The 21,798-nt window shown below is 43.7% G+C and overlaps 1 protein-coding gene across 4 annotated transcripts in view; it reads left to right on the plus strand.

Moving 5' to 3' along the window:
• The window catches only part of CROCC2 (ciliary rootlet coiled-coil, rootletin family member 2), an 85,253-nt gene extending 64,976 nt beyond the window's left edge, over positions 1-20,277 (plus strand). For 2 of the 4 annotated variants that reach the window (XM_081192483.1, XM_081192484.1), the window contains 6 exons: positions 1,356-1,519; positions 3,124-3,564; positions 6,650-6,799; positions 16,797-16,928; positions 17,397-17,576; positions 18,750-20,275. In XM_081192483.1, coding sequence (XP_081048609.1) covers positions 1,356-1,519; positions 3,124-3,564; positions 6,650-6,799; positions 16,797-16,928; positions 17,397-17,576; positions 18,750-18,833 — 1,151 coding nt within the window. In that variant the 3' untranslated portion in view covers positions 18,834-20,275. Of the gene's footprint in view, positions 1-1,355; positions 1,520-3,123; positions 3,565-6,649; positions 6,800-16,796; positions 16,929-17,396; positions 17,577-18,749 lie in introns of all 4 variants that reach the window. The other 2 variants (XM_081192482.1, XM_081192481.1) reach the window with 2 other exon arrangements.
• The last annotated feature ends 1,521 nt before the right edge of the window (positions 20,278-21,798 follow it).

Here is a 21,798-nt window from a genome sequence, read left to right on the forward strand (position 1 = left end):
AACTTTCTATACCTCTCTGTGGATGCCTTCTTTCTTTATCTTGCTGATGCGACTCTTTGCTGGCTTGCTGTGGCAGAGCTCACAGCTCCTATGGAGAGCTTCTGCCAGTCACATCAGATGATCTGTCTCACTAGAAGGCAGCTTCCTATGTGTAATGAAGCTTTAACATTTTAAAAAATGAAAAGTGCAGTCTAGAGCAGGACGGCCCAAGCTTTCCTACCAAGAATATGTCACCATGAAACCTGCAGGCCGCACACTGCCTTGTCGTGTGGGGTGTGTGCAAAACTTGACACACACACTTCAGCCCTCATGCTGCCTTCCCAAAGCCAGGTAAGCAAGGTGCTGGGGTTTGGGAAGGAGGCATGAGGCTCCAGCTAGGTCGTGGAGCCCTTTCACCTCCTTCCCAAAGCTGGGAAAGCACCAACTAGGCTTTGGGAAGGAGGTAAGAGGACTCTAGGACCCTGTCAGGGCCTTCACGCGTCCTTGCCAAAGCCCAGTGCATCTCTTACCTGGCTTTGGGAAGGCATGAAACATGGCCAAGGGCTACCAAAAAAGGCCTTAAGGACCACATGTATGTTGGACCACCCTAGTCTAGAGGCTTCCTTAACCCTTTTGCTACAGAGCATTGATCTTTTCAGAATCGTTACCCCAAGCAGCTCACTTGGGAAGGTTCCAGATGTGTGTTTAACCACAAATGCATCTGGAACACTGGAAAACAGAAAATGGCTTGGTAAGGCTGCGGAAATGGGTAAAGCATTCATCTCCCTTGCTGTTTATTTGCTCAGAATGGCAACCTCCCAAAGCTGCTTTTCATTTTTGTAAAAATGGGGGGACTTTGCATATCATGTGTACTTTGAACAACAATCAATTGAACATTTCTAAAAATTTGTTCTAAAGAGCAAATGCCATGTGGGTCTGTGCTCTCAGACAGGCAGGTGCTCCTAAGGCAATTCCCGGGACGAAACCTTAATCAACCATACAACTTTAGCCATGTAAAATACTAATCTGATTTCATATAACTGGATATCAGAGGAGTTGGGAGAAAACAAGAAAGATGCCAGCAGGCTGTCTTTCCCTATTGGTTTGTTCCCCACCTCCTGACATACCCCCTTTGTACAAATAGATCTTTCTTTAGGTTTAGGGCAGTTGACAGCGTCTTCCCTTCTGGAGGGATGGCAATTTGTAAGTGTGGCTTTTATCTGGAAGGACATTCAGTGTCCTCCCCAAAGCATAGGTTCAGCTTAGCCAGGCAGGCAAAGCAATGCAGGAGTGCATGGACAAATAGTTTTTAAGTGCACACCCCATTTTGCAGCCATCCTTTCCTTTAAAAAGCAGCCTTTTGTTTTCACTTGCAGGCAAGCGGGGAGCAGACGGGCGCCTAAGCAGCGCACAGGCAGCACTGATGCTGCAAGAGGAGACGGCTAGGAAAGCGGAAAGAGCGCAGCAGGCCCTTGCAGAGCAGGTGGCAGCCCTGGAGCGCAACTTGCACATTTGTCAGGAAAAGAACAGGGAACTGCAGGTGGGCAGAAACCCTCTCCCTGGAGGGGAAAGGCATTCAGTGACATGTCACGGGGCTGCTCCCTCCTAAAGGCCATTTCACATGTTGTGCGTCCATAAACTTAGGTTTTCCATGGAGTGTACACTGCTGCAGGCAGCCCTTGCGTACCTGTAAGAGCGTTCCTGTATGATACACATTTCCGAACACTTTCTTCTCATCCACACTTTGCAGTTTTAGGTGGACACTTTAAAATATCTTGTCTGTGTAGACACATACGCTCAAAGCAGTTCTAACAGTAATTGATGGCAAAATGCCCTACAGGGTGGGGGAAGAGAAGTTAATATTATTGCCACCAAAGATGCTAATCCTAAGATGTAGATGCTGGGACTTCCTTTTTGGTAGATATGCATGGAGTTGAGCTACAAGGCACTTTAACTGAGCAAACTGTTTTGTAAAGCTTATTAAAAAGCAGTCCAAAAAATATTTTAAATACAGATATCTCAAAGATCTATAAATACAAATACCTTTTTTAAAAATCAAGCGCTAAAGACAGTTTGTAAAGAGTTAAGCAGTGAGTAGGGGGGGGTATAAGGGTATAACTTGCTTTCATGCACACACAAATTACCTACTCTGGTTCTTAAAATAGAGGTGTGAGCAAATGAGTGCTAGAGAAACCCCAGCGGAAGAACTGCTGCTTTTTCTTCTTCTGAAGGGACTTTACCCAGCTGTTTAAAGAGCACTTTTTATTCCAACTGGCACCCTCAAGCAAGGGTCTGGCTGTGTTGACTGCTTGGGCTAACATGGACTGTTTGGGTGGAGTTTCATCCTGTGTACATTATCACCTGTCTCCATAAAAAATATTGATTCTTTCCATTTCTCTCTGTAATGCTACCATAAGGCTGTGTGATGTGGTAAGTTTCCATGTAAACGGGGTCTGTAATTCACATTGTGATCTAGGCAATATGCTGTGGTGGCACTTTTATCCAGATGGAGGCTAGAGGCTGACGGTGCGCGAGGTGGGTGTTGGGACCATCCTGAATACTGCAGCTTAGTCCTGGGTCCTGGGCTGGTAAATAAATGAGCTTGGGAGTGTTGCTCACCCCTTCAACACTCCCAGCCAGTAATGGCAGCACACATCACTAATCTGCAGCCTGAAGTCCCCTTCTTTCATTTTACACCTCTCTTTGAAGCTCAGATATTTTATCAGTAGACTGACTCAGGGCACACCATTAGGTAGGGTGAAGCATCTGTCTCAGGCAGCAATACCGAGGGTGGGGATGGAGGCCCACCTACATAGCCCTTGAGCACCCTAAGCTAGCCTGCCCTGCACCTCCCAAAATATGTGGCCCTCAGGTTGATGGATGTTCATGGATTGGGGGAGGGTGCCATATTATCCTTTGCACCAGGCAGCAGAATATATTGAATCAGACCTGCACTCATTTCTCATTGCTTTATAAATGGGTACACATTCACACATACAGTTTGCTTTTGCTCCACATCAGGCCCAGCAAGGCTGCAATGGCATCCAGTCTTGTTCACAAAGGACTTTCTCCTTTTCCTCCGCAAGTATAGGCCAAAACAAAAGTGATCAGTGGTGTTCATGCTGGGTTGTTTTATTATTCTAGGAGAAAGTCAACAAGTTGAAAACCAAGGAAGCCAAGCTAGAGACAGAGAAGTGGAAGCTGAAGGAAGTCCTGGAGGCGGCAGAGAGTAGGGCCACCAAGTTGGATCTGAGCCGCAGGGCTGCTGAAGGAGAACTGCAGCGGGCCCAGCTCAGCCTCACTGAGAGGGATGCAGAGATCCAGTCCCTGCAGGAGCAGACCCAGGCGCTCCGCTGCCAGTTGGGAGACAAAGAGAGCAAAGCCACCCAGCTGCAGCAGGAGCTAGACCACTTGACCCACTCTCTGGCCAGGACTGAGGGCACAGAAAGCCACCTAAAGGACCGGGTGCAAAGCCTGTCTCAAGCTCTCTCTGATGCTACCGCTGGCTCCTCCTCCCTCCAGGAGAACGTCTCCCAACTGCAAAGGGCCCTGACTGCTGCAGAGCAAGACCGTCGGCTACTCCAGGTAGTAGGAATCAGCTGCTTCAAATGTTCAGCCGCTGCCTGTTTGTGTGCAAAGAGATAGCATCTCTCCTGAGCCAAATAGTATGTGCCCTCCTGTAAAACGTGTTGTGTAGACCAGTCCCACCCCAGTGCTGAGTACCTGCTACACCCAGTGGCCACCTACTCCCCAAATGACCTATCCCTATTTTCTTATGATACCGCAAATTGCAAGGGCTGGCACATTCAGAATAATATATGTTAGCAAAAATGAAGGGCCTAACTGTTTTATGTTGTGCATGTGTGCACAAGTACAATATATATGGGTAACATAGTGTGTGTTGGGTAGGAATAGATGAATCTGTCAATTTTTGGTTCGCTCAATTTCTTTTTTCTAGCCTTATCTTCAGTACTCCAAATTTCTGCAGGAATTTTTTGTTTTATTTAATAAAACAACCCTTATGACAATTCATCAGCATTTTAGTGCTCCTAATAAATACATTTTTGCATGCAGTTTTGACAAATATACACATTTTTGCAAGCATGTTTCCCTGATATGATGCCTTTTTGTATGGTATTTTTACTAATACAGTGGTACCTCGGGTTACAGACGCTTCAGGTTACAGATGCTTCAGGTTACAGACTCCACTAACCCAGAAATAGTACCTCGGGTTAAGAACTTTACCTCAGGATGAGAACAGAAATTGCGCGGCGGCCACAGCGGGAGGCCCCATTAGCTAAAGTGGTACCTCAGGTTAAGAACAATTTCAGCTTAAGAATGGACCTCCAGAACAAATTCAGTTCTTAACCCGAGGTACCACTGTATATGCTTTTTTATGCACACTTTACCCAACACATTGCTTGGCTGGAGAACTTCACTGCAAAATTCAGAGAAGTGCAAATTTTGAATGATGGCTGTGTTTCAGTTTGCATATTGTTCTGGAAAGTGTGCATTTGGTAAATTCACCTTTACTGTGAAGAGAGTCAAATTTCTCCCCTGTCTCTAGTGTTGGGTGACTCCAGGAAAGTTCATGCTTTGGCTTGGATCCGCTGTAGTTTCTACAGGCCCTATTGTTTTGTACAAAATACTCTCTCCACCCATTCCTCCCAAGGAACATATGAAATTGCAAACTAACTGAAAGAGTTGAGTTTTTGTCTGGTTCAAAAGCCCTGTGGAAGTTGGGAATAGCCATAGGCTGTCTCCAGGAGTATCTGAGACAGAGGCTGTGGTTAAAATTATTGGAGCCAATGAAGTGAAAAGGCTGGCCTAAGTGTCTATATCTACAGTGGTACCTCTGGTTATGTACTTAATTTGTTCTGGAGGTCTCTTCTTAACCTGAAACTGTTCTTAACCTGAAGGACCACTTTAGCTAATGGGGCCTCCTGCTGCTGCCGTGCCGCCGGAGCACGATTTCTTTTCTCATCCTGAAGCAAAGTTCTTAACCTGAAGCACTATTTCTGGGTTAGCGGAGTCTGTAACCTGAAGCGTATGTAACCTGAAGCATATGCAACCCGAGGTACCATTGCACTTGCTTACTAAGTCCCTTCAATGCAATGCAAATATTCAACATTCTGATCAGACAGCATGAAATCTTAACGTATGTTGGAAAGATTCCTTACGCTGGGTTGTATCACATCTGTAACTTTCTAACAACTCAAAACAAAATTCAAAAACACAGGTCCTTTTTGCCATTCCTCCATGATTAAACCAACACTTAGCAATCTTGTTGTTGTTTAGTCGTTTAGTCGTGTCTGACTCTTCGTGACCCCATGGCCAGAGCACGCCAGGCACTTCTGTCTTCCACTGCCTCCCGCAGTTTGGTCAAACTCATGCTGGTAGCTTCGAGAACACTATCCAACCATCTCGTCCTCTGTCGTCCCCTTCTCCTTGTGCCCTCCATCTTTCCCAACATCAGGGTCTTTTCCAGGGAGTCTTCTCTTCTCATGAGGTGGCCAAAGTATTGGAGCCTCAGCTTCAGAATCTGCCCTTCCAGTGAACACTCAGGGCTGATTTCCTTAAGAATGGATAGGTTTGATCTTCTTGCAGTCCATGTGACTCTCAAGAGTCTCCTCCAGCACCAGAATTCAAAAGCATCAGTTCTTCGGCGATCAGCCTTTTTTATGGTCCAGCACTCACTTCCATACATCACTACTGGGAAAACCATAGCTTTTACTATACAGACCTTTGTTGGCAAGGTGATGTCTCTACTTTTTAAGATGCTGTCTAGGTTTGTCATTGCTTTTCTCCCAAGAAGCAGGCGTCTTTTAATTTTGTGGCTGCTGTCACCATCTGCAGTGATCACGGAGCCCAAGAAAGTAAAACCTGGATGGGCCATAGCTCAGTGGTAGATGACATGCTTCTCATGCATAATGTCCCTGGAACTTCTGTGTGAGACTGACAGAAAGCCCTGCCTGAAAGAATGGAGAGCAGCTGCCAGTTTGTACAGGCAGCACTGAGCTGGATGGTCCAATGGTATGACTTGATATAAGGCAGCCTCTTGAGTTCCTTATTCCTTTCTGAAGGGATGTCCACACAGAGAGTAAAAACACTTTCCAGCACGACAACTAGTTCCTTTCTGCTGGCTTGAACTGAAACTGACAAAAGACTAGAAGCAGCATGATGATTTGGCTGTGTATGTATGAATCACAAAAAAATGGTATTTGACCAATAAATCTCACCACAAACAGTACATATCAATTCAACCAAGTGGTTTTGGCCTATTCTGTTTCTTTCTTTTCCCCAGTAGATTATATTAAAGTTTGAAAGGAAATATTCAGAGATTAATATCAAATATCCAATACCTTTTTAATGAAAGATAAACCACTAATCTAAATAAAAACACAAAAAAATGAAAAGAGGAAAGGAAGCTAAAAGAAAAAAGAGAGAGCTTCCAATTCTTCGTCTGTCAGCTACATATAGAAAATTGTTTAAAACAACCACTCCAAGGTAACATCTAAGAATTCCATTTTCTATAAACCACTGTTTTCTTCAGTCCTCAAACCCAGATATCATAAGTTCATTTTCTTTTTCACATGAAAAGTATATAAGGAGTTTCCAATCTTTAATAGGCCCATTCTGTTTCAATGGATTTCTTTCCCCCCTGTTTCAGGATCGCTTGGACTCGATGCGGCATGCATTGTCAGAGAGCAAGAGGCAGAACCATAGCTTGACGGATACAGTACATTTGCTGCAAGATCAGCTGGGTGAGATGGAGCTGCGATGCAGAAACCTGGAAGGGCAGTTGGAACATCTCCAAGAAGTGAGTAATGATGAGGAGAGAAGGATGAAGCAAGAGACAGTGGTCTTGTGGATGTAGCTATCTCACACTTGTGATTGTATGGATTGCAGCAGGCCACATCTCACAAGCATCTATTGGAGAGTGCCCATGCTTTCACTGGTGATGAGTGACAAAGCTTCCTTTTCTTACCCCATGCAAATTTAGGAATTCCATAGCACAGCTAATCCAAGCCAGTTTTCTGGTCAGTGCTGGTCCACTGTTTGGTACTTCCAGGAAGCCCACTGGGACTTCTACAGGTTTGTTGTCAGCAGATCAGCACTGACATTAAGGCTCACAATTGTTTCTTGGCAGCTGCGTTTCCAATTGCTTCACACCTGATGTTGCATCTGACAACAGTTGTGAGACAGGTGGCTTTGGTTTGGGGGAAGTGGCCTCACAGGCCAAATTGGAACCTAATTTGGCCAGGGTAGTGAAGGTTCCTCACTGCTGATCTCAGGCTAAAATATTGTTACTCACCTTTGCAGAACCTCTTGTTCCATCTCATCTTTCAAGTGCACAGTTTTGTTGAAGAAGGGAATTATACCCACTGAGCATTCAGGAATATTATCAACTGCCTTCTTCTGTGTATCTGAAGAAGTGTGCATGCACACGAAAGCTTATACCAAGAACTAACTTAGTTGGTCTTTAAGGTGCTACAGGAAGGAATTTTTTTATTTTGCCTTCTTCTGTGGCAGCCAAGAAACAGAAACGATAAAAATTATTACCAAGCAATTGATTCAATAATTCACAGAGAGTGACAAAGGAATGCAGCCTTCCTTAAATAATGGCGCTGCTCCAAGTAAAGTCCCACCCACCTACATCGTCCCTATTCTATGTCACTCCTGTGTCGGCTAATCTGAGCTTTCTGCCTCTGAGCTCTCTGTTCTACTACCTGCAATGCATGCCTAGTCCTGGGAGGGGGATGGTCAGGAATGCTCTCCAAGGACACTGAGTCTGTCAGCTGTCTCTCCCCTGGTGCTTCTTCTTCCTGCTGTTCCTCTCCCAATATTTCCCAGCTTCTGCCCTCTGCAGCCTCTCAACTATGCCCTTCTGCAAACCACTGTTCTAAATCTATACTGTCCTGTTCTCGGGAAGGTTCAGGAGAAGGCCCTCACCATTCCTCCTCAGTCCAGCCCCTGACATCATCTGAGCCCTAGCAATAGCTTAAGGCTGGAACCCCAAAGCAGATTCTAAGAGCATTATGCACCTCCCATGGGGCCTGAACCCAGGACTTGTTTAGCTAAAATGAAACTTTAGTTAAGAGATTCTGAGCTGAAGGAGTCTATTGGAGACACTTTTGATGCAAATCTAATTACTTATTTTAATTCCTTTCCTATTCTAGAGCAATCATGACAGAATTGGATTTGTTAAGATACAGATTTCTAAAAATAGGAGGAGAACAATTTCCTTCCTTGGTAACTCCAGGAAGTGTTTCATGGATGATGTATTGGTATCTACTTCAATAGAACCTCAGCCAGCTTGGTCAAAATCTTCGCAATAAATCTTCTCCCTGCAAAAAAATATAATTTTATGCAGTTAACTAGCAACCTCTAATCATCAGAAGATGGGAGGCACACAAAGAAGGTTGAACAGCCTTTTTAAAATGTTCTAACAATTCCCCGATTCTTGTTCAGCCTTTTCCATCTAGTGACAGAAGTGTATTTGAAAATGCTTAAGGGGTCCTTGATAAAATAATTGCTTTGGACTGACATTTAAAGTTTCTCTCCTGGAACCTTGTGGGCTAGAGTAACGAATTATATTATTTGGCTTTTATTACTCCTTCTCTCCCCCCCCCCATTTGATATTCTGTGCTGGCAAAAGGATAATCCCTAGAGTCAAATCCTCCTTCACTACAGGGATATTATTCAGATATTATTCCTTTGGTTAAAACACATTTGAAAGGGAGGCTATTGGATGCTTAGTTACTTCCGTTTCACTTTACCTAGATGTTAACGTTCAAATATTGAATAGTATTTATCAGCAAAATTTTCAACTACCTTTGTTTCAGGGTAAGCAGATGGATACTCTGCTTTGTATGAATGATTGTTGATGCATCTTGAATTTCAGTTTCTTAAAGCTAAATTTGTACTATGTGAAGATTTTTAAGTCACAAATTGGCTCTGGCCTCTGTGAATGAGCAGAAAACACTATACTACTAGTAAGGCAAGCCTTTTTCTTAGATAGAACATTGCATGATGAATTCTGGCCTGAAACTTCTTGAACTTTTATCCTTTCATCAACTGTATTGTCTTCGTGGTATTAAATAATTTTAGGAACCCATGCCTTTTACTCCAGTTGAGGTGCTAGTGAGGGCCTCATGTTGTCATTTTCTTTTTTTTTAATCTGAGGTTCATAAGTTTAGTAGCAGGGTTGAAAGTGATCATTATTTGTCAATTCTGCTATATAATACTAAGGTGTGATCTCAGGTATGGGGCACGTGGACAAGACTAGGGGAAAACAGCCTGGTGAGCCTAATCTTACCTGTGGGCTAAATGTTCCCTTTGCCTGCCTTACAGGCTATCTGTGCTGTTGGCCATGATTATTGACAGATATTAGACTTTTCTTAAAAGTAGCTGCTGGGATAGAAGATGTTCCACATTCAGTCTTATTTTGTCCTTCTACTTAAGTTTCCTCTTTTATTGGGATTACACTCTGAAACCACCCCGGGAAAGATACATTATTTGTTGCCAGAGACTGACCTTTCTGCAATGTATATGGTGTCTCCTTTTGCACTTGGTGATACAAGGATAAATGGGAAAGTGCTTTTGGAGATAGCTACAAATTGTCATAATGATGCCCTTATGAGAGAGAGAGAGAGAGAGAGAGAGAGAGAGAGAGAGAGAGAGAGAGAGAGATTGCCTGTTTTTCTTCTCCCTTGTTTTTTATCCTTGAGTCTGGCTTTTATTTACTATATTTTACATTTTTCTTACATGGCTGAGTGGATGAAACTTCAGTACCAAGTGTTAGTAGAGTGGCTGTGAGCAGGACTGACTCCTGCATTTGTCTACTCTTGTGTAATATAATGTAGTGTAGCGTAATGTAATAGTGTAATATAAACAAATAGCATTATGTATGCTTTACCTAATTCATATGCATTTTATATTAACTTTAGTATAGAATAATAGTGAAGAAACATGAGAAATTTAAAAAATACAATGCTTATTCTGACCTAGTTATATCCCTTCACAAGAATGCATGTTTGTAGCTTATGGCACTCTGCATCTTTAGGTTTCAAAGGATAGATATCAGTAATAAACTTCCATTAATTTGCCTTTAGGCTATATGTGTAAATACATGCGCTATTCAGTGGTTTACACTACAGGGTATGGACCTTTCACGTGGCTGTTTTGAAAAATGTAGAGATGAAAAGAGAACCTTGCTCAGTCCCTTTCTGTCCCTTCAGGCACAGAACTTCAGTCACTTTCTGCAAGTGGGGAGAGAGTGTTTGTTGGGTATAACTTTTGTTTCGTGGCCCCTGTCCAATGACTTCCCAGTACAGACAAAATTACTGCTCTCAGATTCTTTGAATGCAGTCCAAATAATGCATTCAGAACTCTTCATTAAAGTAAAATCTCAGCTCTCACAGGCGCACATTTATGCATGCACATCCTCAGGCTACCTGCTTTCCTCTCCTCTTCAGAGAAGCAACCAACAACACTCAGCTCCAAGGAGCTGGTTCAAGTTCACAGAAAGAATTTGTCACACATGTGTTTGGTATCAGCAGGGGCACTCTTGGATCAGCCTAATTAGCTGTAGTGATGGAGAAACAAAATCCAAACCATGTGGCAGATCCTTCTCCTAAAGTTCATGTAAGCCTCGTCGAGTCAACCTTTGTCCCTTCTAACCCCCCACCCCCCAAAAAAACCTATATGTAGAAGTTTCCACATCTTTGTCCCTTCTCCCTACTCTGTCAACAAACTTGCACTCTCTGCTGCATTTTTAGCAGGGAGAGGGCTTGCTTCAGTTCCCAACCAGCTTGATACAACTGGAATGTATAGATTGCTGCCTCCAGTTGTAATCTTGAAGTGAGTGGGAACAGCAAGAAATATTCAGGGCTGCCTCCTAGGCAACTCCCCATTTTGAGGTGCATTTGCCTGTTTTAAGAAGCCATGTCATTAAAGCTTAGCCTAACATGATAGTGCCAGAAATCCTTCCATTTTAGATACACTTTTGATACTGAGTTGTACTGTGAAATACCAAATTTCTGTGACACGGTTGTCTATACTGCATTTGAAAGATTAGAGGAGGGTTTGGGTAGGGAATACCATACCATGGTAAAGCTCTGTGAGTATCCAGAGTTTGCAGGGGGGGGGGACTCAAAAACATCCTTTCTCATTTCCTGAATATGCAGTTAGACTTTAGGCTACAAACTTTGCCTTGGTACCTAAATCTGGTTTCTTTTCAGCAGCTCTACTCTATTAATCAGCCTCTGATTTGCAGACCAACTTACTCAGTGGATAATTCACCCACCCCTGAAACTGTAGCCCCTAAGGACTTTGTAGCCCCTAAGGGCTAAAGTAGTCAGTATGCTCCATGCGTGAATATATTTAATGTGCCTGGATTATTGCTATTTAAATAGCAGCTATAAGGGTAGGGAGAATCGGGACTATGGGTGTTTAACCCTTCCTGCACTGTAGTCAAGATAAAATTGCTCTCCTCAAAACTGTTATTCACCTCCTGGGGCAAACAGGAGCTTGGGGTGATTTTCAGTGGAGATTACGCAGTACAAAGGGAAATGTAAGGATGACAGATGCTTGGTTCTTTAATTGTATATTTTTATCACACAAGAGGGGAGAGAGGCATCTTGTTTTGTTCAGTCTCCCAAATACCCAGTGGTTTCCACATTTCCAAATAATGGATACCACCAATGAGGTTTTCCTTTGTTTAAAGCTTATCTCTGAAATACACCCTTCCACTTTGCTGTAACATGAAGTTGTCCGCATCTCTGTTAGTCTTGCATTACGTTATCCATTCATAACTGCTGAGCACCAGGTGCTGCCATCCGTCAGTGACTCACAGGCCAGATATAAATAACAAGAACCTCCAGAACAGCACACAGGGTAAGGAGAGGGAAGATTGTTCCCGTGAAGTGCTTGTTCTGGTGGAACAATTGCCATAGCACAGTCCAACTCCCAAGAGACTGCGATCTACTCCCACTATAAAAACACTTTCCTTCCTGTAGCACCTTAAAGACCAACTAAGTTAGTTCTTGGTATAAGCTTTCGTGTGCATGCACACTTCTTCAGATACACTGAAACAGAAGTTGCCAGATCCTTCTATATCCTTTTCCTGCAAGACCTATTACAGTCGTTAAGAGTCGTCAACAGGCTCATCTCAGCTATCTGCCAATCTCCAATTCCCACCACCCTTCTGAGTAATACCCCTCCCCACCTTCTCACTATATAGAAGGATCTGGCAACTTCTGTTTCAGTGTATCTGAAGAAGTGTGCATGCACACGAAAGCTTATACCAAGAACTAACTTAGTTGGTCTTTAAGGTGCTACAGGAAGGAATTTTTTTATTTATAAAAACACTGGCAGCGATCTACCCATTGGATTGACCAAAGTTGATGAGCTTTTTTTGGGGAGTCAGACCCAAAGTTGTTGAGCTTTTGGGGGGGCAATCCATCGCGATCCGGGATCGACCGGACATCCCTGCCATAGCACAACATCTAATCGTCTAATTCCTCCTGCGGGATGATGTCCTGGGCACAGCTTTGACTTATTGTTATTTAATGTTGGAGCCAGTGTGGTCCACTAGAACAGAGGGTTGAGCTGTGATCCTGTGGGCTTGGATTTAAAATCTGTGACAGCTGCAACTATGTTGTGTGACTTTGGGCAAGTTTTTATCTTTCAGCACCAAAAGTGCCTTCTGTGTGGTATAAAGTTTCATGTTTGCAACTGCATTTGTTTATTTGCCTAATTCCTCATCCTGAACTGCTTTCCTATCTTTTCTTTCTTTTTCATTTTCTTTTTTGGAAACCCAATTTTCTAGTACTTTATATGCCCATAATAAAATACAATGAGTATCCCTTACTGCTATTCTTAAAATAGTGTAAGGATAAGAAGAAGAAAAATATCCAAGGTACAGTCATACCCCATGTTACGGACACTTCAGGTTACATGTTTTCAGGTTGTGGACCGCCGGAAACCCGGAAGTACTGGAACAGGTTACTTCCAGGTTTTGCCACTCATGCATGTGCAGAGGCGTTAAATTGCGCTTTGTGCATGCGCAGAAGTGCCAAATAGCACTGGCGCCTGTGCAGATGTGGCACTTCAGGATGCGAACACTGCGGGTTGCAGTCGTGCCTCCGTCACAGATTACGTCCACAATCCGAGGTTCCACTGTATTGCTTATTCAAGTTAATATTTTGATCCACCAGCTGTGAGATACTATACTACATTGTTGACCATTCCAGATATCTGTAGCTTATTATATAACCCCTGGATATGTGTATGGTCTGTATTAAAATTGTACTGCAATGCCTCAGCTAGTGGGGATGTGCCATCTCCAGCAGATGTCATCTTCCCTAGGAAGGGTTAAAGCATGTCCTTGCCAGGCCCAAGTGTTAGGAAGGGCCAGGCTTGGCATTTTCTTGAAGTTATTTATTGTTCATCTTTAATGGATTTTTCTAGCTGTAGAAACGAAGAGGGTGACGAATATGATGTTTTTCTGTTATGGCAAAACAGCATTACAAGCATTTATCTCTGCAAGCATAAAATAGCCTTGTGTGCCGTGCCCCTGAATTCCCCCATGCACAACCCCTTTCCCTGGGTTGGAGGAAGGGGAGAAGCTAGTTAATGAGTTCCAGAAGATCAGCTGTAAATGGCCAGGGAGGGTAATTCATATCAAGCTCATAAAACTCTTTATTGATGTCTCCAGAGGGGAAATCCGGATGTGGCCGTTTATTTATTCTGGATTTTGCTTCTCTCTCTCTCTCTCTCTCTCTCCAACCTCCCCCCCCCCCATTTAATGTTTTCTTCTGGTAAGTTTTGCATGGAGTTTTAAAGGAACAGAGTATCCCATCACCCCAACAGTTATTGGGAATCTTTCTCCCTCTACACAGCACAATGCCTCTCCCCACCCTCGATTCAATTCTGCCCCTCTCTTTCCCCTCCCCATAGAGGAGCCTTGCTTCTTCTGGCATTATAGTTTGCTCTTTTTGGATCTGGATCCCAATTCTATCCGAGATGGCTAGACAGCTAAAGAAATATGGTGGGGTAGGACGGTAGGTGGGACAGGCTGGATTTGCCATGCTTTTCCTTAACCCATATTTTTTAAAAAGGAAGGGGTGGCACCTTCAGTTCCAGCGGTGGTTTACTTAAGGCCAGCTAGCATGTAAAGACACTCGAACTCAGGACGCAAGGGAGAAACGTGCTAAGAGGAAGACACGCTTGGCAAATCCACACCGTGATCAACTTCCGCCCGGAAACCAATGTCCCCACTGTGGAAGGATGTGTACATCCAGAATTGGCCTCCACAGTCACTTACGGACTCATTGCTAAAACTGTGTTTATGGAAGACAATCTTACTCGGCTACGAGTGATCGCAGAAGAAGAAGAAGAAGAAGAAGAAGAAGAAGAAGAAGAAGAAGAAGAAGAAGAAGAAGGAAGAAAGAAAGAAAGAACGAACCTAGAAGCTGGCAAAGAAGTATAACTGACATTTGGTGTTACCTTCCTCCATTTGTGTTAAACTTTTGGATAGCATCCACAGTTAAAATCTATGTTTCATGAGCCTTCAGCATAATGTTTAGCTTAGGTGGTTTTTAAAACAATTAGGCAAATTCATGCAGGATGGTTCCGGCAGTGTCTATGGACCATGACAGCTGTAAATCCATCCACGCGATTCCGCCACAAAGTATCTCTGATTAACAGGTGCTACAGCAAGCCCACAGACAATGGAAGACTCTCTATTGAGGGTCGCTTGTGAGTTTTGCAGTACTCTGTTGGAGGCAGAATGTTGGTATATATGGATGCTTTGCCTGACCCAGCAATTGTAATGTTTCACACTAGACAGCTCTGTCATCATCCTTGAAGAAGTACAAGGATGTGGGCTTAAACCCGATGTTCATGTGTTTCTGCTTTCTTTCATAAAATGCTATAGCCTCCCAACATTTCATAGAGGAAAACAGGTCCCCTGATAAGGGATGGAAGGATCCATCAAGTTTGGTTCCCTCAGTTTCACATTTTTCCCGTCTTAAATTTTGTTTTCAACATTTCTGCAAGGAATCGTGAATTTTCTTTGTAAAATCCACATGAAAATTTTAGTGTGGTTGTCTTCTTTTGGAAGCAGTTTTTCCTAATACAGTGGGTCCTTGGTTTTCGAACCTAATCTGTTCCAGAAGACCATTTGACTTCCAAGGCACTTTTGAAAATGGAAGCAATTACTTCTGGGTTTTCGGTGTTCGGGTTCCAAATTGTTCGGCTTCCGAGATGCTCGAAAACCGAGGTTCCACTGTATGTGCATTTTCACAATCTTTTTTCCCCCGTGGGATACCTGCATCACAAAATTCGGATAAGTGCAAATTTTGGAGGATGGTTGTGTTTTGGTTCTCATACAGTTTCAAAAGGTGTGAATCTGATAAACACAGCTTTAAGTGTGAACTGAATCAGATTTCTCCCCCATACTACATTTCTTTTGTATATAATAACCTTGGGATTTACATGGGCCACTTCCATGGGGTTAAGAGGATGAAGGGACCACTGTTCCCTTCAGCCCCAGCCAGTATGGTCAGGCATTGTTGGAGCTGTAGTCTCAAACAACCAGGCAATGAGTGGGGTTGTAAAAGGCTAATGTATCCTTTCTTGTCCATGTACCGCCAGCATCTCTATCTTTGCATAGGATGTTTCTTTTTTGTGCTGCTTTCCTTCACCAAACTTGAATTATTAATCATTCTGGCATCTTGCCTGTTCACTTCAGTAGATCATCTCTTCCATCATACCTGTATCCAGTTATCCATCCCATTCATGCCCACAGATAGGCATGTTTACTCATGCAAGAGGCAAATTTCCTTGCATTCATGTGGCAGGAAGGTTTTCACAGGACTACAGACTGAATGTGCCCTCCTTTAATCTGACAATGACTCTTCCTGGCCTGGCCTGGCCATTATTCACAGTGATGTGGGCACCTCAGGCAGCAGATGCTGGGAGAAGTGACATGGTGGAGGATGGTGGCTCTGCCGTGATCCATCACTAATACTGAAGTAAGATTCAACTGTCAGCCCACTCGGCTTCTGTACATAAAGTAGGATGGCCATCTTGTCCTTTGCCTCAGGCAGCAAAATATATAAGGCCAGCCTTATTCTCTTTCTCCCTTTTTTAACCCTACAGTCCAGAATAGCCACTTCACAGCCCCCCCCCCCCCCCGTTCCTAAAGAAGTTGGTAAAGGCATCTTCTCCACTTAGTTGCCTCGGCATGACCTCCAGCATGGTTCCTTGGAGTCACTTTCTAAGAATCACTTTTGATTTTCATCGAGTTCTCCTTCGTCCTCATCCTTTCTCATTTCTGGCTGTTCTTTTGGCATTTTCCTGGGAAGTCATTCTTGCTTGACTATAATTAGTTTTATCTGGAGATGACTGCCCAGCACCCTCCACATTAACACCAAATTTGCAGCGTCAAGTGCGACTTTTAAGCTCACAGGACAAAATCATGGTGTTGTGTATTGGGGACTAATTTTAGAAAGAAAGAGAAAACAAAACATGATTCTGCAGTTATGTCTGATCTGGAGCTAACTGCACTGTTTTTTTGCAAGTGCCGAACTGAATAAGTATCGTGGCACTTAATTAGATCCCAGTCTCTTCATGGAATTTTAATGGTTTCAGCCCAGTGGTTGCCCTCTTCTTCACAAACTTTAGCACCTTCAAACTTGTCAGGATTTTCCCCCAGATTTCCCCCAGGTGTGGGGAGAAAAAAAGCATGTAATGGCAGTATCTGAGCTGTGCCAGGTACTGGATAAGGGATTGTGGTGTCTCCTCTGCAGGCAGAGCATGAGAAATTCAGGAAGGAAGATGACACATTTAGGTTGAGTCACATGAGGGAACAACTGGACCGGTCCCTGAACAGCCTGCAACAGGAATTGGAGGATACCCTGAGGCAAAACGAACACCTGCAGGTCAGCAAGGACTTACTGAACCTGGAAGGGGGAAGGCAGGAGGACATGAAAGGATCTGGTCTGAAGGGACATGAGGCGTGAGAAGGCACATGCTGAGGCTGAGCAGGGTGATATGAAAAACATGAAAGAGAGTGGGTGCTGTGGGTGCTACCTAGTGAAAGGTTACACATATTGTGGAGACTAACGGGATGGGGAGAGGAAGGCAGCTGAGCAGGTTCTTCCACCTGAGCTTAAAATGCACTGGGACCATAGGCCCGAGAGCATGTTCCAGCATCTACCTCTGTACTGGACTGATCCTTAAAGGGCCAATTATTTTGGTCTCCTTGTATGGGCCCTTTCTTCCTAGTCTTGCAATGAGAGGAAACAGACCTAAGAGCTCCAGGGGATCATTTGACTAGAGCAAAAGTATTCAGTAGGTATCAGGATCACAACCTCATGAGCTGGGCCCAATTTGTGTGCTCATTCTAGGCCAAGATTGCAGAGCTGGAACGAACACATGCTCAACAACTGATGGCTCTAACATCCCGTCATCAGCTAGACATGGAGTTGGAAACAGAGAGGCTTCACAGTGCACAGCTCCAGTCCGAACGTAAGCTGGAGTCACGAGAGAGAACTCACCGGCAGAGAGTGAAGAGCTTGGAGGAGCAGGTAGAGTGGAGAACTAGACTGGATATTTCTGTTCATATCCAAATTCCCCAGTGATGCCCAGGTTCTGTGACCAGAATTTATTGTGCAAATCAAAAGGGTTTTGCAAAATATGTAATGATATTTGGAGTTTTGAGATGAGAACTGGGGTGATGGTTGGAAGTAGAGGGAAGAACTGGGAGTATGGGCATTTTTGAAGTCAAAAGGGTGAGGACACTGAGGAAAGAGAAGAATGCACCATTGTTTATGGATTCCTTCTCCCAAATGCTTCCTGGCTCTCAAGCGCAGAATGCACTAGAGTCCAAGAGGTAATTTCTAGTGTTGAACAGCCAAAATCCATAGAGCACAAGCTAACCTGTGAGGACTAAACAGCTCCATGGCTTTCTTGTACCGACAGCTTATACTGCTTGTGAATCTGGGATATGATGCAGTGGTGTATTGCTTTCTCTGCCCTGGAGAAAGAGAAGCTAGCTGGTTGCTTAACCCCTAAACCATATAAGGGGTGCCGTTATGGAGCTATTTCACACACTGCTTTTCTAAGTTATGAAGGAATCAACTTGACAAACGTGTGTTCAGCTACCTGCATTGTGCAAGTGCCTGAGAGGTTGGGATTGATGGACTGCGTAAATGATATCAAAACACATTTGCTGCCATGCAGTGTGTAAACTAGCCCTTCAGATTTGACAGCATCACAGCTAGAGGAGGGAGGTTAAGTAGGACTGCAAGAGAAGTGGGGGAGGTGGGGAGAGATCCAATTTAATCTACTGTTCAACACAAGGCCTTCTCATCATGAGGACAATAAGAGCACCAGACTCTTCTCCTGCTTCAATTTAATAATCCTTGGTAATAATAATTGTGGATATTTTTCTCAGCCATGCTGCAGCCCTAAGAAAAAGAATATGAGTATGAACTTTTCTTCTCTTGAGGTCAAAACTACATGTTTATACTAGCTTTATGATAGCTTCATAGCACCCAGAAAGAGAAGGCCAGCAAGTGAACAGAGGTGAACAGGCTTCTGCTATCTCTCTAGGCAGCACCAAAAGCTCTGGACGCCATAAGCAGTTTGCCATGGTGCCCAGACAGCGTGAACCAGAGAGAAGAATAGTGGTTTAAATAGTAGAACAGAATAGTGGTTTATATGAATGTAGCCCTATTTGTCGACATGTGTTTCCCCAGGTGAATGCTCTGAAAGAGCAGCTGGATCAAGAAGTGAGAAGACGACAAGCCTACATGAGCCAGAAACCTCACACTGTGAAATGATTCAGAAATGAACATTGTGCCCTGATCCCAGACAACCAAACACAGAACCAGCCTTCAGCAGAATCCTTGCAGCTCAAGCATTGCAATCTCCTGCATAAGGGTGCTCATCTGATTCATGGTCTGAGAAACCAGAGCTCCCAGACTAACAGTGCTAGGAAGTAATGTCTCCCCCACCCAAGGAGCAAATACCCTGAAGACTTGGAAGGCACAGTCAAGACAGCAAATGACTAGGCAGCCTGCAGCCAAGAGGAAACCCTGCTGTGGGGGCAGCTGTTCTCTCTAAGATGCTTGAAACCCAGGGCACTGATGCTTAACTAATTAATTTAGGACATTTGACGAGGGCATTCTCTGTTGTTTGGTTTTCTGGGTAGAGTATCCCTGCGTGATCCCCGTAAGGTTTTATATTCAGGCTGTACAAATTGGAAAATTCCACAGCCCAGATTGGAGCATTTATTATTGAAATACCTCTGCATTTCCATCACTGACCAGGTTATTTTATTCTCCCTCAGGGTTTGAAAGTTGCTGTCAAGTCCTTCCTGGTGCCTCGTACTGTAGCCATACCTGTTTAGTCAGTGGTATCCATGGTGGTGGTGGCTGTCTGCCAATGATGTCACAGATCCATCTATCACATGCCCTTCTGCAAATGAAGGAGGCAGGTATTTCTGCTGCCATCCAGATCACACTGTGCTATAAAGAGAAGTTTTGAAGCAGAGTGTGAACCACACCCAGGGATTGATCAAATCCTTTGCTGTGTCTATGAACATCAAGCCATTTTCATGGTGGCAGGTGGCTGAGATTAGCTCAAAGCCAAGCCATCTTATGACTTGCTGGCCCCAAGACATGTCAGGGTGTTAACATTCAACATTCCACCCACTCTGCCGGCTGACAGGCTCCAAGGAAATCCCTTTAGGAATCAAACTTTGGTTTCCTTGGTGATGACAGGGAACCATCTTGGAGCTGCTGCGAGTGTCACCTGTTAGCATTGTTCCACATTTTTTCCTCGTGAATGTTTGTTTTTCCAAATGTGGTACTGCAAATTATTAAAAATAAAGAACCACTTCCTAAAGAAACCGAGGAGAGCAATTTCCACTGTGCTAATATATAAATACTGCACATTCTGTACTGGCTTATTTAATATTTGTCATGTAGCCCTGAAACTTACCGTTTTAAACAACAACAAAAGAGTTTTGTGGCACCTTTTAAGAGTAACAGATTTACTGCAGCATAAGCTTTCATGCCAACTCCAGTGGACTGTAATTCAGAAAAACATAGGCTAGAATTAATCTGTTAGTCTTTCAGGGGCCATAAGATTAAGCCCATCCGCTACAGCTCCCCACACACCATCTCTCACATTCTTTTCAAGGGTTCCTCAACTGGAGAGGATTGGGGAGTCACAGCAGGGCAGAAGGTCTATATGTGAAAATTGCCTTCTTACCTCCCACCCCACCCCCCTTCTACTGACAGAAGCCTCCTCTGCATTAAAGAGCTTTCTGCCATCAGAGAGATACCACTGGATAAAATACTTGCTGTTTTCTGTTGCAACAGACTAACATAGCTGCTCTTCTGAAAGCTGTATAAAATAATTGTCCTCCTTCTTATCATAGAGTTGGAAAGGACCCCATGTCATCTAGTCCAAACCCAACGCAGGAATCTCAACTAAAGCATCCAAGACAGATAGATAGCCATCCAACCTCTGCTTAAAAAACTCCAGTGAGGGAGATTCTACAACCTCCCAAGGGAATCCGTTCCACTGTCAAACACCTCTTACTGTCAGAAAGTTCTTCCTAATGTTTCGTCAGAATCTTAGAATCATAGAATCATAGAATCATAGAGTTGGAAGAGACCACAAGGGCCATCGAGTCCAACCCCCTGCCAAGCAGGAAACACCATCAGAGCACTCCTGAAATATGGTTGTCAAGCCTCTGCTTAAAGACCTCCAAAGAAGGAGACTCCACCACACTCCTTGGCAGCAAATTCCACTGTCGAACAGCTCTTACTGTCAGGAAGTTCTTCCTAATGTTTAGGTGGAATCTTCTTTCTTGTAGTTTGGCTCCATTGCTCCGTGTCCGCTTCTCTGGAGCAGCAGAAAACAACCTTTCTCCCTCCTCTATGTGACATCCTTTTATATATTTGAACATGGCTATCATATCACCCCTTAACCTCCTCTTCTCCAGGCTAAACATGCCCAGCTCCCTTAGCCGTTCCTCATAAGGCATCGTTTCCAGGCCTTTGACCATTTTGGTTGCCCTCCTCTGGACATTTTGGTTGCCCTCCTCTTCTTTCTTCAACCTACCAGTGTTTACAAAAATGCATATATTTGGGGGGAAGTGTACAAAAAATGAATAGCTTCATAAAGAAAAGCGTACAAAAATGCATAACATTGTTTTCAAAAATGTGCCTATTAATCATTTCTTGGGAGAAATTCTACTAAAATGCTGGTGAATTTTTATGAGGTTTCCTTAAACAACAAAAATCACAAATCACTGCAGAAATGTGGAAAACTGAATTTAAGATGGGGAAAATTAGTAACTGAAAGAACCAACATTGACAGATCCTTCCATCCCTAGTTGCAGTAAATTATTTGGGCTGAACTTCTGAAGGAAGGTGCTCGTTCCTTAGGACTAGTTCTGATCCTGAGCTGGTGTCAAACCACGATTCTGTTCACTTCTGCTGGGAAACACACACACGCACCCAAAAAGTGCTGTTTAATGCATGTAAATTAGGATTAATTTAGTTGAACTGCCACAAGCCTTATATTGAGTGACTGACAATGTCAGATGACTTTTCAACCTTTCGATACCTCAAGCATAATATGTCAAATTGCGGTCCACAGGCCATTGGCCCTTTCATGTAATCCACAGAGAGGTTGCAGAACAATCAGAATATCTGCACGTGGTCCTGCATTTGTTTAATTTTTTTTTCTGAGCAGAGATTGAGGCCATTCTGATCAGGGCCAAATTTACTG

The sequence above is a fragment of the Podarcis bocagei genome (assembly GCF_964188305.1).
Source record: "Podarcis bocagei genome assembly, chromosome: 4".
Lineage (NCBI taxonomy): Eukaryota > Metazoa > Chordata > Lepidosauria > Squamata > Lacertidae > Podarcis > Podarcis bocagei.